Below are 24,626 nucleotides of genomic sequence, written 5' to 3' on the forward strand. Positions count from 1 at the left end.
AGGAAAGTTAAGCGCGAGGATCTTGCCTTCTGTGTTCCAAGCACATCGTTAAAGTAGTTGAACACACCCTCCTCTTTCTCACTTTCATTTACTACAGTCATGCCCTACACTTGCAAGGATTGAATGTAATTTTTGCACCGGCGGTGACAAGCCGGCAAGTGGAAGAATTTGGTATTTGCACCCCCCTCGACCAGAAACAGAACCCTTGATCGCTGGTGCGCAATGGAACGCGCCAAAGATGTCAGACCCAAGCACTTAAATTTGAGCTCCTTCTGAAGATCAGCCTCATCAGTGGAGAGTTGCCGCTTGTCCATTGCAAGATCGAGGCGGTAAATGACTTCTTTGGCCACTGCCAACTGCAAGCGAACCTCTCCCCACGAATTTTTTACTCCACCGTTTTAGTGCCTTAGCAGTCATGCGAAGCTTGTAATCCAACGAACGGAATGCATCCGCATTGGCAAGCGGGCAGTGCCATGCCTCACGAATGGTGTCCAAGTAAACAGGAAACCGTGGCCAGATGGACTCAAAGTGGAAGCGATTCTTGAAGGTGGAGTTCATATTTGTGTGTATCAGGAGGAGGTCATGGTCCGAATAGTCCGTGGAGAGGCAGCATAGTCTGTGATAAGGGAAACTGATTTCCTAATCTAGGGAGACAAAGATGTGGTCAATGCGTTCCAGAGTTGGGTGCGAGCGTTCATTACTCCATGTGTAAAGCCGACCATGGAGATGAAGCTCCTTAGCTCAAGATTGTCAAGGAAACGTCGGAAGTGACCCATGGAGCGTCGATGCAAAGCATTGTTGTTCTTGTCTTGCCCTCTGTAGATCATGTTGAAGTTGTCGTAGACCATCCACGGACCAATGCGACCTTGCCTTACATCCTGGAGCTCCTGGAGGAAAGCGACACCAAGTTGATCCCCCTCCCCCCCCCCCCGGCAAGGATACTTTGACAGTGTGAGAGTAATCCATGAGAGTGACATTGGTAACCGATCAGATATCCGTATGCCACACGACAAGAATTCCACTCCGAGTACTTATTGCAGGAAGAAAGCAATAATCAAAGGCGGAACCTAGCATTCCCAATATGAAGTCATTGTCAATTACATGAAGCTTAGTTTCCTGCAAGCAAAGGAAGTGATGTGTTCTTGATCGATCGTTTCTTGAACAGCATCGTGATGTGCTCGGGCATTAAGGCCACAGACATTCCATACAAGGATATTTTCACAATCCATAGTACTAAAAGTACGACCAGCAACCTAGACGTCACAGACCATTAAGTTGTCCCAGGCGGCACCAAAGTGCTTGAGGTGTCCTGTGGAGGAGAGCACCGGAAGAGTTCCCTTATGGCAGCCTGGTGCGATGCCGATAACGGCATATCGAAAGTGCGCTCGTATTCAGCAACCGCTGCAGCATCCGACGGTTGAGAATCCGAGGTGATGCCAAAGCTTCGCGTAAGAACATTTTGCGCTTGGGTGATAGGGTTGGAGACACGCGATGTTTGCGCGGTGACCCGCTTATTACAGCGAGGAAGTGACACCGTCACAGCATCATTTGGAGCAATGGCCCATGGGTGCCGTCACGGCTGCTGCGTGGCCTGAACCGGTTGTGCTATTTGAGTAGTTACGGTACCAATGAAATCAACCACCACTTTATCAATCGTGGGGGTAGCAATAACATACATAACGGACAGCAGCGCCCGTGATGCCCCAGTAGAGTCAGGAGGGAGTTGAATGGTTTAGAGCAGAACAGACGTCGGAGCATCCGGAGAAAGGTTGCGGATAGGCGCAGGGGCACCTGGGGAACGAGCACGAAGGGCGACAGAGGCTCCAGAGGGAGATCCTGTGTAGACACAGGTTCGTTCGGAGCATCCAGGTCCGGCACGAAAGTACACCGTTAACATCTTAATTTCCTGTGCTTATCTGTCAGACCGTGAAATCTAGGTCACCGGAAGCTCCACAAACATAGGCTGCCCTTACAGTGGTGCTGTGGTGTACAGATCCGTCGCAGCACCGACGACGGCGAGCCAAATCGTTCGTCCGTCGCCTCTCTCATTTTCTCGATGCAAGCATTACCTATCTTGTGACCATTGCCGGCATCTCCATTTCTGCAGTGAACAACGATGTTTGGAGGTTGATTTATTAAACTCACATCGTACGCACTACGCTGTTCGATTAGCATTTAAGCGAAAGGAGTTCTTCTGCGCAAAAATAAACAAAGGGTCATCTGTTGTTAGCAACTTGGACCCAGCTTAGTTGTCTCCGGTTGGTAATCAGTCCCCTACTGACCATGAACTCGCGTTTCCTATATTGTATACTAATATACGATGCACTCGATTCCAATCAGCATCGCCAACTTAATACTGGAAGTCCACTTTAATATTTCATTTCGTTTCAGTTACTTTTCTTTAAAAAAAGTTACTGCATACACTTTGTTTTGCCATCTCTTTTCATCCCCTAAAGCTGACTTGCAGTATTAGATATGATTATACAAGCTAATCCTCCCAAATAAACAAGCTCTGCAGGCTACTCTTTCTACGGATTGGTCGTTACATTACATGGCGTAGAGAGCCGCTTGTAGAGGGAAAATGCAACTCACTCCGGGTATGCACACACCGGTTATTTGTGTGTTCATATGCTTTACAATTCGTAAAAACCATAAAATGATAAAAAAAGATTATTCTATCGGAACAAACGTATACAAAACCAAAATATTTACCCATCATACAAAATAACCGAAAAATATGATTATCCCTCCGAAAAAAGGCATAAAAACCAAAACATTAAAAGACCAGATAATGTATCCATCCTATCAAAATGAACACGTAAAAAACCAAAATATTTACATATCATAAAAATCCAAAAAAAATGTGGCTGATAAAATCATAAAACTACACTAGAATATAACTACACTGATATATACATTTACAAATTTGCCCTTTTCAGCACTTTTTTTTTAGTTTGTTTTAAGATTAGTATACGAAATATATGAACGATCTAGATAACCAATATGTGCATATCTCGTTCTGGAAATTTCGCTTTGCTTGTAGAGTTTTGCACTTCGATATAAATCCACCTCAGGACTTAGCTGCGCTGCTGCAGGCCGCAGAAGAGAGCGAACCCACACACGTGTACCTTCTACAAATGGACGCTCCTGCGGCTGCGGCGAAGGCTTGCAAGCACATTGTCCTGGTCCACGGCGCGTGCGTCGGCGGCTGGTCCTGGTTCAAGGTGGCCACGCCGCTCCGCGCCGCGGGCTACCGCGTCGACACGCCCGATCTCGCCGCGTCGGGCGTCGACCCCAGGCCGCTGCGGGAGGTGGCCACGTTCCGCAACTACACCGCGCCGCTGCTGGACATCCTCGCTTCGCTCCCGCCCGAGGAGCGCGTCGTGCTCGTCGGCCACAGCCTCGGCGGCGTGAACGTGGCCCTGGCCGCCGAGATGTTCCCGGACAAGGTCGCCGCCGCCGTGTTCCTCTGCGCCTTCATGCCCGACTGCGCGGCGCGGCCGTCGCACGTGCTCGAAAAGGTGAGGCAACGTATCCGTCAGACTGCTCCCTGCGATTTCGTGACGTGCAGGTCCTTTTCGAGCACCTGCGAAGCGCAATGCCTACTTGTCCGAATCGCACTTCTTTAGCAATTCGCTTAAATTTTACTCTAGCGTTTCACGGAGATAATATTTGTCCTACTCGATCATGTCTTTTCTTCGTTTTTGGTTTCTGAAATGAAGTTCGTGGAGGGGGGTTGGCTGGACTGGATGGACACGGAGATGAAGCCCCAGGATGCAGAGGGAAAGCTACCCACTTCCATGATGTTCGGGCCGCGGATCACACGAGAGAAGCTCTTCCAGCTGTGCTCACCCGAGGTACGTAATGTTACGCACCCCTATATTTGCCTATGCGAGTTTGATTTCTTCGTGTACGTAAGTTAAGTCGCAAGGGGACGTTCGCTAGTACAGGGAAGATAAAATCTAGCCAGCCGGACACGTCATGCATATAATATCGGAATTGCTATGCTTTGTCGGGGTAATTATTTTCTCTTCTGATACCCAATTTTTTTTCTCCCTTCCTCTTCATCCTCTTGGCCTCTTCTCGACCTCCGGCAAGATCTAACTCATCTTCTCGATCTCTGGCAAACTCTAATTATCTATGACTCCGGTGAGGTTAGAGTTTGAGGGTGAGGTTAGGGGCCAGAGTTCACCATGCCTTGAGCTTACAGGGAAGCAAGGGTTGGCAGTTGGAATGTTGTATTGTGATCCGAATTTTTGTTAGTCTAGATAAGGGACGTCTTCGGCTCATATTCTGGAACAGTCTGTATTAGACTAGAGTTGTATGTGTCCATCTCTATAAATATATCTTGTAAGCTGCAACGAGAGCCAAGACGCTCATTGTAATCCCCTGCATTATACACATCCCTGATATAGTGTTGATCGTCGATTGGCGCCCGTGGTTTTTTCCCGAAAAGATTTTTTACGTAAAAATCGTGTCTCGTGTTCGATTCTGTCGTGCTTTATTTCTAACAAGTGGTACCAGAGCCGGGTCAAATACACGAGAAACGAGAAAAAAAATAAATCGGTTTCCTCCGACATCTGATTCGGTTTTCGCCGAATTGATTTCGACATCGTAAAAGATCTTCGTCTTTGGTTGCTGCGCGCCGCCGGGGGATTCATCGAATTCGCGTGCATCTGTTCTTCGTTGCCATCTGTCACGCCGGATTCGTCCTCGGGGTCAAATAGTCGTTTTTTTTTTTCTCACCTGCGGACGCATTGCTCGGGCATCAACGTGACCGTCCGCTGCAGCCTCCTGCTGCTTGGAGTCTGTCCTATTAATTCCCGAGGTACACTTTGAAGCTGTAGCTAGTTTTTTTTAATCAAGAGCTCGTCATCTTGCAGCTACGGGAAACAAGTCCCGACACCCAGACGTCCTCACGTGAAGAAAAGAAAAAAAAAAGGTTCAAGTTCCCAGAACACCAAAGCCTGCTCTCTCACGTAAAAAGTCAAAATTTAACATCTTTGCTAGGTGCACATAAGAATCGTACCAGAAGATTGGTTCTGACTTCATTGCTAAGCGTACACGAAGTGTACAGGATTTCTTCAATTGATTGCTTGGTGCACACAGAGCTATACCATAGGGGCTGTAAGCTATTTTATTTCTAATTATTCTTCGTCATGGCTTCTATGAAATATGATATTTCGCTGCTAGATCATGATACAAGATTTTCTCTATGACAAGTAAAGATGCGAATTCTTGTTGATGGGCGACAGTATAGTGAGGCCTGTGGCACCACCAGAGCCGTGGGCGTTAGGAGGGCAGTGGGGGCGACTCAACCACAACCTGTTGAAAGACAAGTTAGTGTGGCTACGGGCCCAGGTGGTGGGAGCTGCCAGAGAAGGAGGAGGAGGGGATGGGGGCGAGGGTGTGTTGGCGATAGAGGTGGAGGAATCAAGAGGAAGAAGAACCTCTAGAAAGAAGAAAATCGGGAGGAAGAGGACGGTCCTGATCCGTTAGATTTGGATCGAATGATTGAAAAATTCGACATCGGTTCTTCTAACATGGAGTAATCACTATATATGCCACTCGTATTTCGATGACTGGCATCGTAGTGGAGCTTGAAAAAAATACACACTAAATAAAAAATGAAACGTTTTGGACAAACTATATATAGCCTTGCCAAATGCAAATCATTGTGAAGCAAGCTGATATGTTTCATTTGATTGGTAGGACCTCACCCTTGGGAGATCTCTGATGAGGGTCAGTTCGATGTTTGTGGAGGACCTGCAAGTCCAGCAGCCATACTCCAATGCCCGGTACGGCTCGGTGCGTAAGGTGTACATCGTCTGCACTGAAGATTATTGCATCGTCGAGAGGTTCCAGCGCTGGATGGTGTCGAACAACCCGGTGGAGGAGGTCAAGGAGATAGCCGCAGACCACATGGTGATGCTCTCCAGGCCGAAAGAGCTGGTGAAGTGCCTTGTTGAAATTGCCGACAAGTATGCATGATGTTGCCAGTCGTTGTGTTGCCATCTTATTGTCAAACTTGTTGCTGCTTTGCATGCACACGGTGTTCTCTGTTGCATTAATTTTGTAAGACCTTTTTTTTTTGCATCGGTGTGGTTTGCTTGTAACCGAGACTGTTTAATAATGAACACGTACAAATGAGGGAGCAAATCTGCAGCAACACAAAAAAATGAATGTTCATACTAGTTAGCAGTGTATCTCATCCTGGCCCGATACTCCAGTTCGCTCCATCGTTGTTAATCTTGTCTCTGTTCGTGCCAAACGCCCGGACTCGGATCCTCTGCGGTTACAACCATTACTGCAGAGATGGCATTAACTCCATTCCTGGCCATCTATCTCAGCTGAATGGCCGTGATTTTGTCGCATAAAAAATACAGCAGCAGGAGAAGGAAGAGAGTGGCCTGGCCGCCTGGGAAGTAAAGAGCGCGAAGCACAGCCTTTTTGGCGCAAGTCTTCCTGCTCCCTCCGTGGCTTCCTCAGTCTCTTCCTCTCCCCTCTCTCATCATGTGAAGATTCATGTGAAGAAAGTAAAAAGGTGCTATGGATTGTGAGCCACACAAGTAAGTCAGATCATTTTGCTTTCATTGAATCATTTAATTTCGTTTGGCTATGGAAATTGGTGCAAAACCTACTGAAGAGAAGTTAGATCAAACATCAGATTCATGAGAATTGGGTTTTATTCTTGTTCTCTAGGATGGAGAAGCCACTATGTTGGATGCCAAGGACAAGCATGAAATTTAATAGTGTGGATGAGGCTTGGGATTTCTGCGTTACCTATGGTGGTACAGTAAGCTTTGATGTAAGGAAACAATATAACAACAAAATCATAGTAGATGGAGTGTATACTTCCTGTAGATTTCTATGCTCAATGGCTGGTCTCAGGGGAAAAGATAAAAGAGATCATCTAACAAAAGAGATGGAGTGTTTACTACCTACACCAGCTACTAATGGTAAATCTATCATATGCTTCACAAGATTGAGCAAGCTTAGCTGTTCTTCTCATCCCTAAGTTTGCTTCATGTTGCAGGTGGCTCCCCCGCATCTGTTTCACCAGGAAGCTAATCAGACTTACCCCTGTTTGGATAGGTTTTTTTTTTAGTTTTTTCTGAAAAAAAAGCTAGAAACCATCCAAACAGCTAGTTTATGTTCTCGGTTTCTGGTATTTTTTGGCTGGCTAAGGAAGTAGCTGTGACTAAAATAAACTAAAAACTGAGAATCAAGTTTTGATTGTCTTTTAAGTGTGCTGAGAAGCTAAAAATTTATTATAAAAACCAACAAATAAAATTCAATAATTATAGCTGCTTTCTCATCTCTGAAGCCACAACCTATCCAAATGAACCCTATGCTGTTGTGCTTGCTTTTGCTAAGGCTTACAATGTAATTTTTGTGCACAAGTAATTTCAGAACGTAGAACCTCTTTTGTAATCTGACTCAGTCACACAGTTGTTCTAAATCTATATTGTTGCACAAAGTAGAACCCTTTTGTCATCACAGTAATTCAATCACAGAATGAATCAGTGCAGCGCAACGATTGCTAGCCAGCAGTGTTGAGCGGCGGCTGCTTGGTGGTCGCTGTTGCTATAGGATCATACGTATAGTATAATATTTGTGATATTATAGTCATATATAGTATATAGTGATATTAAGATTATATGAGTACAAAATATCTTTAAATTATACGGTACATTACAAATCTAGCTAACTAGCCAACAAAAGCATCGGAAAAATAATCCAAAGTCATAGGTAGCTCGGATGTGAACGTGACCGCTAAATCTACTTGTCATCCGCGCCTTCATCTCCCATGAAGTCGGAATCCATCTCCTCATCTTAAAGACAGTAAGAATGAGTACGAAAAGTATTCAACAAGTCCTATACTATTTCAAGAGATTGATATATGCATAAAGGGTAACTTAAGGATAATATTTTACGATTTAGTTTTAAACGTAAAGCAGTTTATGCAGATAGCCAGTTATATTCTCTACTGTTATCTTTTAAGCAATTTAAACAAGGTAAAAAGGTATATCTAGGGTCTTCGGTACTAGGAGGGGCTACACCTTACTTCTCTCTCTCTATCAATGTATATGGTGTACCTTCAGTACCACTCAGCTCTTGGCAGATCGAGCCAGCAATCTCATTATATAGATATCTAGTCCACACACTCACCCATCAAAGATACACACACCTCGTGGCTAAGAAGAAAGAGAGAGAGAGAGCTGGAGGTGGGAGAAGATTCCGAGCAGTGTGCCTCGCCCGTTGGTGGGAGAGGAGGGGAAGAGAAAGCGCGCGGCTAGGCCTGCTATGCGCGCTGGTTGGGCTTGGTGAGCGTGTCGTGGCCCACGCGTGCGGAGGAGGGGAGAGAGAGGGTGCTTCGGGCTGGTTTAGTGGGGTTGGGTCAACGCAGAGGGGAAAGGATAAGCTAGGCCCGGGGAGAAAGGAGAGGGTGAGATGGGCTGCCTAGAGAGGAAGAAGATATAGACCCGCGAACTGGAAAATAATGGATTTGGTTTGGGATTAAATTCAAATATGGCTATTTGAATTTGAATTTTGATTTCAACTGAATTGAACCTAAGAATTAGATTTGAACTTAATAGATATTTAAATTTAAATCTCCACTCAAGAACAATAAAAACAAATAAACTAAGAACACATATGATCATCTTATGGCAGAAATTAAATTTAGAAATTAATTCAGTACACGTTAGAATACTTAGCCACAATAATATATTTAAATATATACATATATACATGTATATATATATATATATTCAAATATATACTTTCTAGATTTTATATTAGTTTAAATAATTAGTTTTTAAAAAAAGCAATGAAATTTGCTATACTGTAAATGCTAAAAACTCATGATGTTACATCTCCCCATGACTCGCCACTTCCGTCGGATGGCAAACAAGCTCGGCATCCCGGAGCGTCCTGCAGAGGTGTCCTTCGCGCCATCGATTGCCTCCAAATCCGACCAGTGGCGTCAAGCTCTAGCGGCCTCCTTCGCCGAAGCATGCCTCCCCGAGCTCATCCATTCTTTGCAGGTCGAGTCCATCGTCTTCCGCGCTGGCTCGATCCTTCAGATCAGGTATCCTTGGACCGCAACCACACCTCTATCACCTCACCCGTTAGTGTCCTCATCGTCCCCATCCGTCCGCCCTGGATGCCAGTGGCCGGTAACGGAAAGGCAAACCAGAGGTGAGACGGGTGCCACGTCCCTGATCCGGAGCCTTGCCCCCGAGCATCCCCAGACTCACACAATCTGGGGTTCGTGTGTTTCGCCATCAGATTGGGGGAAATCAAGGTAATCTTTGTTTTCAGATGAACTGTGTTTTGGAACCTTTGTGATTTGGCAAGTTTATAAGATCACCTTTGTGATTTCGCATGGTTGCAGCACGTGCGTTTCTTCTCCAACATGGATGCTCCGTAGGTTCGGCATGCGTTGCGCAATGCGACGGCTAATCGGCGGCTAGATCGATAGATGCACTGGTAAGGCATTGGTTCTATTTAATTTCTTGGTTAGGCAGGAATATGTAGCGAGCTAGGGGTAGCTGAAAAGGTTCGTCAGCGACAAGATCGTAAATGGTGCAAGAAATCTTTACTTCGTGGGGTTTGTCATTGGATATTAATGGAAAGTCGTAGAAAAATCATGTGAAATCTTTTTAGCAAAAAGAATTATGGTAATTTAGTCCTCGCTTGGTCAAAAGCTATATGCTACCATGTCAAAAACCAAAAGAATGTTCAGGCACATCAATTTGAAACTTTTTTTTTTTGAAAGTGACAAAATGATATCTTAACCTTCTCGGCTGTTAGGTTATTCCAAAACCAAAAGAATGTTCAGGCATATAGATTTGGAAATATTTTTTTATAAGATACTAATAAATATATATGAGTAGAATTTAGAGAATTATATTTAATAAGTCACTTAGAGTATGTAGAGAAATAGAAAAGAAATTTTTAAAGATACTTCATATATAAAAATAGGGTGAGCGAGATTTATAAAATCGGCTGATTGGAGATGCCCTGTGCACATGGCTCAGACTGGACAACCACTAGAGTTCTAGATAGAACCGTCCAACCCGGGAGCAGCACGCTGCTTGCTTTCTGACGTTCGACTGAAAGCAAAACGGAAGCTTGGCTGGATCACTCGGGCTCGGCTGCAGCATTTCTGTGCACTTGCTTGTCCGGCGATGGTCTGATCATACCACAGTGCTTCCGCCGCGCAGAAATGGAGAGATGATATTTAAAGAGGTCGCTGTCCTGACAATCCGACCTCTCGATGTACGACCGGTGGGTGAGATTTTTTTTATTTTTTTATTTTTATAAAAATTGCAAATATATAAAAAAAATTATAAATATAGGCTTACATAGTCTTTCAACAGGTGACCAGAGTTGTCAGCGTGCTTCCAACGGTCTACTTCACGATGATATCCACATTGTATGCCACCGACTTGTCGCCCTTACAAAGATCGACTAGTCCACGGTTAAGATCACTGACAACTCCTGTCACCATTTGAAAGAGCGACATGTAGCCTATCGTCCGTTGGAAGGACTTGTTGCTCTTTTAATGGGCAACATGTTTTCCTGTTTAACAAGCACGCACACCCACCTACCGAGCATAGTGCGTATAGGAGGATCATCGCGAAGCGAGGACATATTTAGGGAGTAGTTGGTAGGAGAAGAATAGATGAGATAGCTAGCGAACCGAGTGTGTAGAGAGTAAATTAGGTTTAGAACCATTGTATTAGTGTTATTGCATGTTCATGTGGTTAGATTTTAACATGCAAATCAAATCGATCCAAAAATTTGCTTCTTGAAGTGCTCTCAGGAACAACCTGGAGTGTCCAGATGGAACAGAATAGTCTGGGTGAGTTCAGTTGAGTTTACCCAAAAAATAGTGTTGTTTAGCGAATATTTTGAGTATAAAATCCTTAAATTAGTACTTATACATGTTCAGGTGGGATAGGTAATCATATGCACGTTGAATCGATCGAGAAAAATCACAATGAAGTTCAAGTTTACTAGAACCCAGAGTATCTAGATACCACTCGGAGGTTCTGGGCAATTCAATTTAAAATTAAGCGAGCACCTCCCTTGGAGTAAAACCCGGACAATCCAGCTCAACCCGGAGGTTCCAGCCTAATCCGGAGATTCTGGATGATCCTAGCCAAAAATACCCAAAGACTCCTACGTGGAGGTTTACCCGGAGACTTCAAAACCCAGATAGTTCGAGTTCAACCTGGAGTATCCAGATTATACTGTTCATCAATTTTTTTATACTGATAGCTTGTAAATTTCATAATTTATTCATACGAACTTTAAAAATCATGAAACCAGTTGTGTTAGCTTCGTATAAGTATGAGCTACATGTTAAAAATGTTAGAACTCATTAATTAATGTATGATAATTAATTAATTAGTTAAATATGTTTCAACTTAATTAAATCACAGTCAATTAATACCATATCCTAAAATAATGAAACCACTTGGATAATTCAAGTTATGATCAGTGCTGTCTAGGAAAAATATACTTTGGAATGTGAGTGATGTTTAAATTGTTAAAGTTTATTTAATCTTAATAGCTAGCTTAATTAAGTTCCTTTTTGGACATACTTTAAATAAATCATTTATACCAGGAGCATATATGCTTCTATTCGAGTATTTCTTGCTGCATTATGTTCATTACCTAGTGCCACATCTCTATTAAAATTTTGTAGCTTTTTCATAGCATCCCTTTTATTTGCATCATTACATACATTCTTCTTAGTGAACGAAGGACCGGAGGGTAACAAAGACGTTATCGAGGGTTAGGCCGAAGGTTCCGGCCTAACCCGAAGATTTTGGGCGACGTACAGGGTCGTCCGCCTATTACGGCGCCGCACTGTCCAGGGGTATCAGGCCGGCCATCACTTGCGCTGGGATGTTAGGATGGCCTCCACTTGCTTGGGTACCAAATTTTGATCACTTCCTTGCAGACGGAGGATGTTTGGCGGCCCCCTCTTGCTGATCTTTTTCCAAGACCTCATGGCACACCCTCCGATCTTCGGGGAGGCTGCTCTATCCTTCGGAGGATATGGGCTCCGAAGAGCTGAAAGGACAATGATGTCGCCTAGAGGGGGGGTGAATATGCGTTTTTACAAAAAATTGTCTCCTTTTACCGTTGGCCTAAACTTGCAGTGGAATATAAACTAACGGGTTTTTCACAAGTGAAAAACTTAAATATGCTAGGCTCAACTAGTGCACAATCACCCTAAATAAGTGTGAAAATTACAATCCTAAGGTGACAAAAATTATTCAATTTTAGCAAGATATTCAATTCTAGATAAACAATAATATCAATTCTAAATGGTATTGCTCAAATGTTCACAAATAATGGGTATTTAAGATGCATAAAGCATAGTACTCCCCTATAATGTGATAATCCATTAATATCTCCAAAAGAGAGTCAGATAGAATTCAATAAGACGAATAAGATCAAATAAGACCCTAAAACTACTATCAACACATGAAAGTGCAATGCATCCTACACATACTAGTTATATGACTTACACATACTAATTGGCAGGAAAAGCTAGATGCACTAGAAACAAATTCATAGCACACTTAGCAAGCAATCAAGATATGTATAAATATGAAACGAGTAAGCATGGCAAGATTGCAATAAAATCTACACATGCTAGCATAAGCATAAGCTCTAAACAAGCATAGATACATAACCTACATATGCAAAGAGGTAGAAACTTCCACAAAAAGTGTAGAATAATAAATCTAACACAATGAACAAGAATATGAATTTAAGACATTGTGATAGAGAGTTACCTTCATAGAGTGACATTGGGTAATAATAAATATAATTCCACAAAACTTGACTCTTTAATCAATTAGATAAATCTTTAAATAATTAGCCAAGTCTCCAATGCCCTCCATTTTACCAAGAGACTAAATACAAATTTTAATTGAAGAAATATTAGTCTCAAAGCACAAAACATAGGATGAGCTCCCTATATATATGTGCATCCAATTACTTGAATTACTTGTACTTAGTTCATTTAAGAATATAGAAGAGTTTACCCTATATTTTGAGTTAAGGCACAAAAGGAATTTACAAAGGAAATATTTGTGCTAAGAATGAACTTACAACCATGAGATAGTGTAGATTACCACAAGATGTGAATTTGCTTTATTCTTCTCACTTCATTTCTTGTGATGTGATTGAGTTCATTTTTCATAGCCATCACCAAGTATCCATTACCTACAATATTAACAAGATCTTGCTCTACTAGAGAGCCGTTAAAAATATCATATTGCACAAAATATAAATTTTGCTCAAATTTTACCTAGCCACATTCAAGTGCTCACGACTATGAAAAATTGTGAATATTTGCACCTATGCTAAGCTAAGTGGCTAGATAGCTCAAATTAGATACTTGTTACCGAGATGTCATTGAAGATTGAAATAAAGCAATAATCCACACTCTTGGCACTTCTTTCCAAATATCATGAGAAAGCCCAATTTGAAAGAGTCTTGAGATGAGATATTCAATATAGTTCTTCTCAAGTAAGCCAAGTCTTCAATACATCTCCAAGTACCTATTTAGCACATTAAGCACTTTGTGGTACCCAAACCATATTGGGCCCTTTAAGTTTAGTCACGAGAGACTTAGGCACCCAAATGACCTTTACATTGTCATGAGGTGAACTAGTCACCTTAGTAACATAAGTACCACTCTTAACATTCCTAGGTAAATATTGATTATTATTGAATGAGTTAGGCTTAGGAATGTTACCAATGGGATAATTTTTACCAATATGTCCATTGGCCCGGCAAGTGTACTTGCAAGATGCCTTCTCATCTTGCTTCTTGCTGGTGAACCTCTTCCTTGATGACATAAGACCTTCATTCTTTATGTAGGGGCATGATGCAATTTCATGTCTCTTCTCATTGCATCCATAACACTTCCTCTTGCTTCTTCTTGTTTTCTTCTTTGGAAGTGTGGTCTTGTCATCAACCTTGTTGGAACACATAGAGGCATAGTGTCCCATGCTTGAGCACTTGATATGAGCCATCTTCTTAACTTGGCTCATCTTCTTTTCTACTTTCTTCAAAGGGCAATCTCTCATATGGTGGCCCTCTTTCTTGCACATGAAGCAAGTGATGAGAGTCTTGATCTTATTTTGATTTTGCCCCTTGGTCTTGACATTATTGGACTTGTTCTTCTTGTTGGATTTTGCATCAAGTCCACAATCTTTGTGCTTCTTACTTTTTCCTTTGCTATCAATATTACAAGCAACACTAGGGAAAATATTAGCTTTAGAGCAACAAAGATTAGTAGGCAATTCATCATTGGATATAGAATTGACATTAAATGGATTGCTAGAACTAGCACATGTTAAATCTACATTATGCAAATAATGTGTGCTAATGTCCATATGAGGTTTGTAGGATTTTACCATTGTTACCACAACCTCATGAGCTATTTCTAGCATGGTATGTGAGTCCACAAGATTTTCATAAGAGTATATAAGCTCATCATGATTTTCTTGCAAAGCCACATGCTTGCTCGTGAGCTCTTCAAGTTGAGCCTTTAGCTCAATATTTTCTTTCTCCGAATGTGCTACAAAAGAATTAGAGTTAGTAGCACAAGCATTATCAATAGGAGAAATAGTGGATTTGTCCTTAGATAAAACATTGTAATTATGATATTATTTTTCTAAATCCACTAGAGGCATAATATCTAATTTATCAATCAAAGAAATATGCTTAACTTTATGATCCCATAAAGATTAGACAACGAATTATGGGATTCTTGAAGTTTTTCATATTTCACATTTAAGGCCTTAAGCTCTTCTATTTTCTCAATGCGGAATTCCTCTTGTGTCTCAAGGCTTTCTTCTAAGCCTTCTATGGTGGTCATGAGCTTGATCATTTTAGACATATTCCTTTTGCTCAAAAGATCAAACCCGAGCTCATCACTATTACTAGCACTAGAACTAGCTTTAGCATTATTAATCTCACTTACCGATTTCCTTTTACCTTTTACCATAAGACACAATGGAGAATCGATGTGAGAGGATGATCACCTTGGAGAAGTGGATGCTTCACTTCCAAGTTGAGGACAATCCATACTATAATGTCCTTGTTGGTGACAAATATAGCAAGCTTGACTTGTCCTTGATCTTCTGCTAGATGAAGCTTTCTTGTTGATTTTTGTTGTAGCTTCTCCACCTAGGCTTTGTCTCTCATAGACTTCTATTTCCTTCAAAATGTTAGTCTCACAAGTACTAGTGAAAATAGATGCATCGCTATGAGGATAAAGAACCATATCATCATGATAAATAGGCATTCTTGCACTAGATGATATACAAGGGTTAACAATACTACTAGAAATAAAAAGCTCATTACAAGTGTTGTTAAAGTCCAAAGGAGGGATTGGACACTCACTTATCACACTCACCATTTCATTACCTTGCTCGTTGTTAAATGTTGGTGAAGTGGATGACAGAGTGACATTCTCTTGGACAAAGGAGAAAGTCATTTGGTGCTCTTCATGGTGTGATGATGAAGTAGAGCATTCCACAAATGACGTCTCCGGAAGAAGTTCTTCTTCATCACATTTGGGGGGATGAATAGGCGTTTTTACAAAAATTCATCCCCTTTTACCGTTGGCCTAAACTTGCAGCGGAATATAAACTAACGGGTTTTTCACAAGTGAAAAACCTAAATATTCTAGGCTCAACTAGTGCACAATCACCCTAAATAAGTGTGGAAATTACAATCCTAAGGTGACAAAATTATTCAATTCTAGCAAGCGATATGCAATAAAACTTAAATTGAAAAAGGCTGAAAACACTGTTTATATGCCTGAAATTACTGTTTATCCGGATACTCCGGCGAAGACAGGAGTCTCTGGGTTGTACAGGTCCGGAAACTCCGGTGAAGTCTGGATTCTCCGGTTTTTGTACAGAACAGAGCCCGAAACTGAATAAAAAAGATGGGTAGAGAGTTCTAGCTCAAACCAAGTGATGTCGTATGTTCCCGAAGATGATTCCAAGTAGATCCACGGAGAACCTACACTCAAATACACACAAACAAGTAGATCGAGCAATATACACAAAGATTTGAATAAGAACTCAAAAGTAAAGAAACAAGAGAGGAGACACAAGATTTGTTTCCCGAAGTTCGGATTCACCACCGTGAATCCTACGTCTCTGTTGAGGAAGCTCCAATGAGCCGGGTCTCTTAAACCGCTTTCCTCGATCCACTCTTGATTTCTTCCCTTGCAGAGGCGAAATCGAGCCCTTCACAAACTTTCTCGCAGCTCACCACAAGCACGGGAGCTCACCGGCGACACCTAGCCGGCTAGGAGGCTTCACCTCCAAGAGTAACAAACGCTTCAAGAATTTCTTGTCAAGAACTCAAGTGCTCAATATTGGATTTTAGCTCACATGCACTCAATCTCCCAATCTCACAACCCAACTCTCTTTTCTTCTCAAATTACACACTAGATTGGAGTGGGAAGGAGTTCTTTTGGCTCTAGAGGATGTTTTTTTCGTGCCCTTGTAGCAGCCACAAAGGATGGGGTGAGTGGGGTATAAATAGCCCACTTCAAAAAACTAGTCGTTAGGCTCTTTTCTGGACTCTACCGGAGTATCTGGTCTACACCGGAGTCTCCGGCCACTTCAGGTACCGGAGAATTCGGTCTTCACCGGAGTCTCCGAGTACAGCACAGTTGACCTCCGAAAAATGGCGATAACTTTTGATCCCGGAGTCCGATTTCGACGATTTTGGACTCTATGGAAAGATTATTCAGAGGGCTACACATCACAACTTAATTCATGACCTAAAACACATAGGATCAAACTAGGAACACTCCAAAACCCATTTTGGACACTTCCACACTTTCCGCTCCGGACTCTTAACAAGAAACTCTCACTTTGGGTTTGGTTAGAAACTCTTGAGCACTGAGACACGATAATTAGCTCACGTTGCATCCCTCTTAATAGTGCGGCATACCTAGACTCAATTTCAAAGATAAAACATATGTGAACCACTTTGAGCATTTGAAAACTTTCAAGTACCGCTTCTTTCTTTCAAACCTTGAGGGTTGCCAACTTTCATATATTCTTCACTCCATCTCTTCTTGATTCTTCATATGATTGATGTGAATCATCCATAGCTTCCCATGGCCTCGCATGGTCCATCGGCGCAAAGCCTTCACTCGCTCTTCACCACTGCCTTGGTCCTTCGGCGTCAAGCTATTTGCTTGCCCTTCACCACGGATGGTCCATCGCAGCCGAGTCTTGCTTGCCCTTCGTATTCGACATCTTCAAGGAATTCATTTTATCAAATATGGAGCCCACTCTTGTTCTTCACTCTTGGCACATATAATTTCAATTCAACTTATGCCTTCTTATGGATCCTAACCCCAACTCACTCTCAAGCACAAAGCACATAGGTTAGTCCATAAAACCTAAATAACAACTTTTATACCTTAAGTTACTTGATCTCCATAAGTAACTTATTAGCCTTCATGAATATTGTCAAATCTTCATATAGAACATAACCCCACTCATTCTTAAACACATATCATATGGGTTAGTCCATAAAACTCTATTGACAAGTCATACCTTTAGTTACTTGATCTCCACAAGTAACTTAGCCTTCAAGCTTATTGCTAATCTTATTTAGCTTCTTCTTCTTCTTATGAGCATCACTAGAATCTCAATGACTTTTGATATAATTCTTTGAACTCATGGCATTTCTTAAAGAATCCATACTTCATCATTTATGCATCTCCTATGGAATAACCTAATAACAATTCTCAATATGATTGTTAGTCTATAGGCATTGTCATCACTTACCCGAGCATCACCTAGAGCTTATTCATCTTGATGCATTTTCAATCTCCCCATTTACCTAGAACTCATGGATATCTCTCATCCATGCATCACCTATGGAACAACCTACTAACAAACTCAACACTATTGTTAGTCCATAGGTATTGTCATTAATTACCAAAACCACACATAGGGGCTAGATGCACTTTCAAGAGCCCGCCCAGGCTTTAGGGGGTAGGGGCTCCAGAGAGCCTTTGAGCCTAGAGACCTAAAGGGACTTTAGAGATCCAGGATTCAAAGGCCGTAGGCTAGTGGGGCCAGAGGCGTTAGGGGTCCTTAATGATGACCCCCAACAACCACTACCCATGGTAACTCAATCTCAAAGATCTTGATCCTGTATGACACGGAGATAGCCGACGCCGAACTAGGAGAGGTCCCCCAGTACAGTTAGGCTTCCGCTATGCTAGCCGCGAGCTACAGGGGTCTATGCGATGTTTGCACGAAGATGCCTTCAAACGCCATCTTCAGTAGTAGCCTGCTTCTTCTACGAGTGGTTCGCCATTGGCTGACCAGTAGTGGGCCATAACCTCTACGACATGGAGCCATACGACGTGGACGGACCCACCATAGGTTTATTGTGGTGTCGATGATAGGTAAGATATTTGTTACGACAATGTTGCATCTATTAATTTGTGAGTCTAATGAGCCTTCTCTACACAACCATCATAGGTTAGCTCCCAGACGCATAGGGCGTACCTGGACTTCACAGCTCAGTTTGATGACCTCTTGGCCGGCGATATTAGGTGGACCCCGTACACCTACGAGGACATAGCCAGGCGTGCCCCGTATGAACTTTCTTCATTGTGCACACGGGACAATAAGTTCTAGCTGACGAGGAGAGCAATCGTCTTAGACATTTTAATGGAGGACTATGGCGCATTGGGTGATGCATCAGTTTGGTTAGTCCCAGCACTACCCCTTACCCCCATCCAGACCATCCTTGCTCACGTGCACAGGTAAATTGTAGTACTCATTGTTTTCAATCTTCAGTCATGCACATTATCTGGTGTATTAACTAATATTGCATGATGTCATAGAAGGATATGTCATCTACTACCTTGTGGGTGCCACGTATTGAGACATGGATAGAGCGTTGGGACAGCGCAGAGGACGACATGCTTGATAAGGACCGGTCACACAGTTAGGAGGCATTAACAGAGTATTTCGCCTAATTTCTGCCTCGGACGCGGACTCGGGTGACGTACACACCATCCGAGGTGTTGACTTCACACGACGCACATGCGGGGCACTTTCCCATTGCACAGGGACTAGGCTCGGTCGTTGGTGGTACGCATATTCAATACAAATATTTGTTCGTAGTACTGATTTTTTCAGAGGGACCTCGTGTACCAAATCTCAGTAGAGTCCAGCACTAACCATGAGCAGCTAGACAATGGGATAGATGTCCCTGTCTCCGAGATAATTGCGGTGTTCCACATGATCTACAAGAAGGCATAGAAGATCATGAAGATGTTCTGTTATAGGTCCATTGAGGACATTGCTTTCTGACCACATGCTACTCGATCGACTCCTGTTTGGCCCTCTTGCCCCTCCGCTACGACAATCGCCATTGCTCTGACGGCTTGATTATGCCGCCACTACGTCTGACGGATGCTGAGCCCTACGGCAGCAACTCCTCCATGCCATCTTACACTGGTCTGGGTGAGCCCTACGGCGGCAACTCCTATTTATACATAAAATCTATGGTGATTATGGACTAAGTCTAAAAAAATAGTTGGGAAAGGAATTGATTCCTCGGTCTAGAGCGGTAATGTTATATGAAAAATCTATATCTTAAAAGTCTATATCTGAAAAAGCCTCATGCCTGAAAATGATGATGTTTATAAAAAATTAAGTGCAATTACATTTTCTCTTTTAGTGGCCAATTACTCAATAATATCTCACTAATCATTTTATATTTCTGGAAAACAAAAATTTGAAAAATATATCTACATGCCGCCCGTTTGCTGGTTGCCATGCATATCCATGCTGGCATGCCACATCGACATGTCACCTGTTCAATGGATGGCAGATTTCTATCGCACTTCCAGCGGACGACATAAGTCTAGATTTACAAAATTTCAAAACGAACACATATATTTACAACTTTTTGATTTTAAAAAATAGAAAAATTCGCCCGTAAGGCATGAATATTCCTCACCATTGTACGAAGCAAAGTATAGCTTCGAAAATGCTCCCTTGCCAGCAAAACAAAAATAAAACAGGTTCACACCATGCATCATGGCGCGTATATAGAGCTGTCAGAGCATAAAGCGCGCAAATATACCACTTCTCAGCGCTCACGTTCCCTGACTGTTACGAAAAGAACCGTGCCATGATGACTTTCTACGCGTTTATAACCATGTCGACCCCGAACCGCCTGGTCGATCAATCCAGCGCTAGCCACCTACCCGATCGGTAACCCAACCCAACCCGGCACGAGCCAACGCTCGCTAGTCTTTGCTTGCGCGCAGTTTTTTTGGTACCCGGCTCGATGGCGCACGGGCGGAGCTGCCTGTTCCTGGCGTGCCTGGTGGCCGCGTCGGTATCGTCCACCGCGTCCGCGTTCGTGTTCAAGGCGGGCGGCACGGGCGAATGGCGCGTGCCGGCCGAGCCCAGCGGCGGCAACACCAGCGCGTACAACGCGTGGGCGCAGCGCAACCGGTTCCGAGTCGGTGACGCCATCGGTGAGTGTGGCTACTGCTCCACTAGATTGAACGAGTGGGTATCCAGTTCATGGTCGGTTGGTCACACAGCGAGAGGCTAGGATATGCAGTGACCAGGCTTAAATGTGCTTGCATCTTGCCTTCTCTTTCAGAGTCGGATACGCTGGTTGGTATTCATTGCGACATTGGGCTGCCATGGCGCGTCCGTTTGCATGCGATTTCTATATGGTTGTCCACCTGTGTCTGCACTGGTTCGCATGCACGTCTGTAGGACGATAGGGGATGCAATCGTCCTGTGGACTGCATTGTTGTTGTCCACTTGTGACAATTCTCACATTTGACTTCCGGGATACATACACTTTCTTTCGAATACATTTTGAAATGCTGCGGATGTATATATATATATATATATATATATATATATATATATATATATATATATATATATATATATATATATATATATATATATATATATATATATATATATATATATATAATGCGCTTACGTATTTCTATCCCTATCTCCCAACTGCATCGCTGAAACCGGGGGTGGGGCTCCATAAAGCTTCCTAGAATTGAATTCGGTGGCTCGACTGAGAGAGACAAGATGCAAGATGGAATGGCGTTCGCTTGGGCTGCATGCATACTTTAAATGCAACATATCCTCCGCATTTTACTGTGGTCCTCCCGTTCTTTGGTCCATACATTGGCATGACGCAATCTTCTAGTGTAAACATCAAACTGTGTTAATTGCAGTGCTAATGGTGCCAGTAATTGGCTAATGATACCGCTTCACCGTCCAGTTTACTGCGACGGTAGAAAGTAAAACACGCGCTGTTAAAAACTGAAATTTATTTTCCAATTTCGATTAGCCTCACTGATCATTGTGGATTAACTTTTCCCTGTTGCACGCAGCGTTCTCTTACCAACCCGGCAACGACTCGGTGCTGCTCGTCGACAAGAAGGCGTACGACGCCTGCGACACGAGCGCGCCGATCGACACGTTCGCCGACGGCAACACCGTGTTCACCTTCACCCGCTCCGGCCCTTTCTACTTCATCAGCGGCAACAAGGACAACTGCAACCGCAACGAGAAGCTGATCGTCGTGGTCATGGCGGAGCGCGCGGTGGCCGGCAACGGCACGGAGCCGGCCAGCCCGTTCTCGCCGTCGTCCCCGCCGCCGCCCATTGGCATCGAGATCTCGCCGACGGCGCACCCGCGGCCGAATGCCGCGGCCCCGAAGGCTGCAGGTGTTGCCGGCATGGCCGCGCTTTCCATTGGAGCGTTGTTCTACGCACTTGTTTGATATGTACATTTTGTTTAAAATGGTCATGCGCGCGCGCATGTGGATGGAGGCTGACACGGCTGCTTTACTTGCCTGAATTATCGATGTGTACCGATTGATTTGATTGAAGTTTGTTCTTAATGTGATGTATCAAATGTTGCTGGAATGTATGTACTGTTTTATTGATTCAATGCTGCTGGAAATGCGGATTTAGTCCAATTTCATGCTTGCACGGTCGCAATTGTTCCCCTCGTCTATTTTTTAAAAAAAGGCAACAGAAGATGTTTAGGTCCATTTCCAGAAGTCATGCTATTTATCGCAGAAAAAAAAAATGTAAAGATCAATGAGTTGGGCATATGTAAAGCTTTTGTGCGTTCTAAAAAAAAGAGTTCGGCATAGACCAACCAGTTTGTCTTTCCTAGTCTTAAAAGCGAGCCCGATATCCAATACAAATTTCGGAAAGGCTGGAACGCTTTCTTTAGCGGCATAGTCCACCTACTATAGTTGTCCCAGCCCTCCAACAGCCGGCTCAAATGAAACGATGTACATCAATGAATTATATATATATATATATATATATAGGACACCTATTCTATACTCCTAGGAGTATGTACTCCCACATGCAATATACCACCTAAACAAACATTTTATACTCTTTTATCATTTTTAGTATACTCTAATACTAATTCTAAGATACTCCAATATGAGTTGTATGAAAAAAAATATAAAAGAAGTATATACGCAAATTATGATAAAAATCATGGAATTTCATAAAAAATTTCGTAGGATTTGTATTGTAGTATCTTATAATTACTAATGAAGTATATTTAAAGTGATAAAGAAGTATAACACACGTGTAAAAGTGGTATATGAGAGGTGGGAGTACATACACCCAGGAGTACATACTAGTTTTCCTATATATATATATATATATTCAAGAATAAATGCCTATTTGAAAAAATTGCATGGGTAGATTTACCATCGTCCGTTCAACAGGCGAAAACAAGATATCGTCTGTTCAATAGATGAGAATTTATAGACCTTAACACTCAGTGCATTAAATAACCGGAGAGAGGAACATCTCGCCCGTTTAGTAGGCGAGACCAAGGTCTCGCCTGCTGAATGGGCGAGGCCTTTGTGGCTACGGCACGAGGTGGACCCACCCAAAAGATCTCGTTCGTTGAATAGGCGATATCTTTTGAGTATTTAATCTAGTCACGCCAATCCCGCTGACGTTAGCCGCTTATTTCACATCAACACAGCCGAGAGGAGAGTAGATAAGGGAGGGAAGAGGGGGAAATTGTGCGGCGAAGCCTACCGGAGGAAAGAGGTATGTTGTTTCTCTGACTTTTTTATAAACTTGGTAGGATAGCCACCGGTTAGGTTTTGACATAAGTTAGATGCTAGATATAGAATTTTTTATAAACATAGTAGGATAGCTACTAGACGTAGACTAGAATGTAGAACTAGTTTTAAAATTAGGGTTAGATATAGTTTAGCGATTAGATCCTTTTTATACGCATTTTGTAGTAAATATATGTAGTATTTAGACATATGTTAGGTAATAGATGTATGATTTAGATATAGTGTAGTACTGTCCGCATTTCACTCAATGGATAAGGGTATCTCGAGACCTATGCAAAAAATATTAGACACTTGTACGCCTGATTGATGTGGGGTATCAAAATAGACCCCGAGATCCAAGAGATGACCATTAGCATGGTGGACAACCGAGTGAGAGATGGTGTGTACTGAGAGGTGTACCCGCTTTGAGAAGGTTCGGTGTGGAAGAGGTACCTGCAGGATGTTGTGCATAGAGGTTGGCCTCCTATGTTGCTTGTGCATTGGAAGAATAAGGAGGCAGTGAGGGATATGCTGGGTGGGGGATACACGGAGGAGGGTGATGAGGATGACGTTGATCTGGATGGTACACATTCATCAGAGTATTTGACTAAACCGACCAGTGAGGTAGATGAGGGGGAACGATCCCTTCTCTAATTGAATAGATGAAGCGGGATGATCTTCAGGCTAAAAAATCCCCTAAGTATGACATCTCGGATGATAAGACCATCCCCAACCATATTCCCTTCATTTTGTTTCCTTCCCAATTTCCTTCCCCGTTCCCATTCCCTTTATTTTCTCTCTAACAGCTTCCCTTCAAGCGGAATCGCGAAGGGAAAGGAGAGAGAATCCTGTCTTGAAGGGAATGACCCTGGAAATCCCGTTGTGAAGGGAAACATGAAGGAAAATCGTTGGAGCGCTGAAGGGAACGAGAATCCCTTCACGACGGGAATCTCGCCCGCGAAGGGAAGCTGTTGGGCGTGGCCTAAGGACGATGCTCCTATTCCCATGGACTGGAACAATCCCAACTTCAACAATCTTATGGTGAATAAGGGAAATCAGGTAGCCTGGGATTATACGCAGAATGAGGAGATCCATGGTGCTAGGTATCCTACTAGTCAAGCCACGAAGGATGCAGTGACTCAATGGGCAACATCGCTTCGACGACAGTTTTATATTATGAAGTCAAATAAGAAGGAATATGATGTCAAGTACGTGAAGGCAGGTTGCTTGTGGCGAGTGCACGGCTTCAAGAGGAAGTGGGTTGACTATTAGGAGGTGTCGATTGTGGTCGACTATACTTGCATGATGGACGAACTTGAGCCCAGCCACATGAACATCACCTCAGCCTTTGTCGCTAATGTGATGTATGCTCAGATGGTGAACAACATGAACTACGAATCAGCATCCATAATCAGCTAAATTAA

The 24,626-nt window shown here is 42.9% G+C and overlaps 2 protein-coding genes across 4 annotated transcripts; both read left to right on the forward strand.

The window, feature by feature from the left end:
* The first annotated feature begins 3,100 nt into the window (after positions 1-3,100).
* Positions 3,101-6,180, forward strand: LOC133922264 (salicylic acid-binding protein 2-like). Its single transcript, XM_062367511.1, has 3 exons — positions 3,101-3,521; positions 3,723-3,857; positions 5,713-6,180. Exons 1-3 carry the CDS (start codon positions 3,138-3,140, stop codon positions 5,989-5,991), a joined length of 798 nt encoding a protein of 265 aa, XP_062223495.1. The 5' UTR covers positions 3,101-3,137; the 3' UTR covers positions 5,992-6,180.
* Positions 6,181-8,889: 2,709 nt separating this feature from the next.
* Positions 8,890-22,068, forward strand: LOC133889962 (early nodulin-like protein 9). Of its 3 annotated transcripts, XR_009903978.1 has the most exons (4): positions 8,890-9,094; positions 9,177-9,310; positions 9,401-9,495; positions 21,488-21,626. XR_009903978.1 is itself a non-coding variant. In XM_062330393.1 (2 exons), exons 1-2 carry the CDS (start codon positions 20,398-20,400, stop codon positions 21,877-21,879), a joined length of 585 nt encoding a protein of 194 aa, XP_062186377.1. In that variant the 5' UTR covers positions 20,308-20,397; the 3' UTR covers positions 21,880-22,068. The 3 variants fall into 3 exon arrangements, 1 of the variants encoding a protein (XP_062186377.1); XR_009903977.1 differs by having other exon boundaries at positions 8,890-9,310; XM_062330393.1 differs by lacking the exons at positions 8,890-9,094; positions 9,177-9,310; positions 9,401-9,495 and adding an exon at positions 20,308-20,590 and having other exon boundaries at positions 21,488-22,068.
* The last annotated feature ends 2,558 nt before the right edge of the window (positions 22,069-24,626 follow it).

The sequence above is a fragment of the Phragmites australis genome, chromosome 1 (assembly GCF_958298935.1).
Source record: "Phragmites australis chromosome 1, lpPhrAust1.1, whole genome shotgun sequence".
Taxonomy (NCBI): Eukaryota; Viridiplantae; Streptophyta; class Magnoliopsida; order Poales; family Poaceae; genus Phragmites; species Phragmites australis.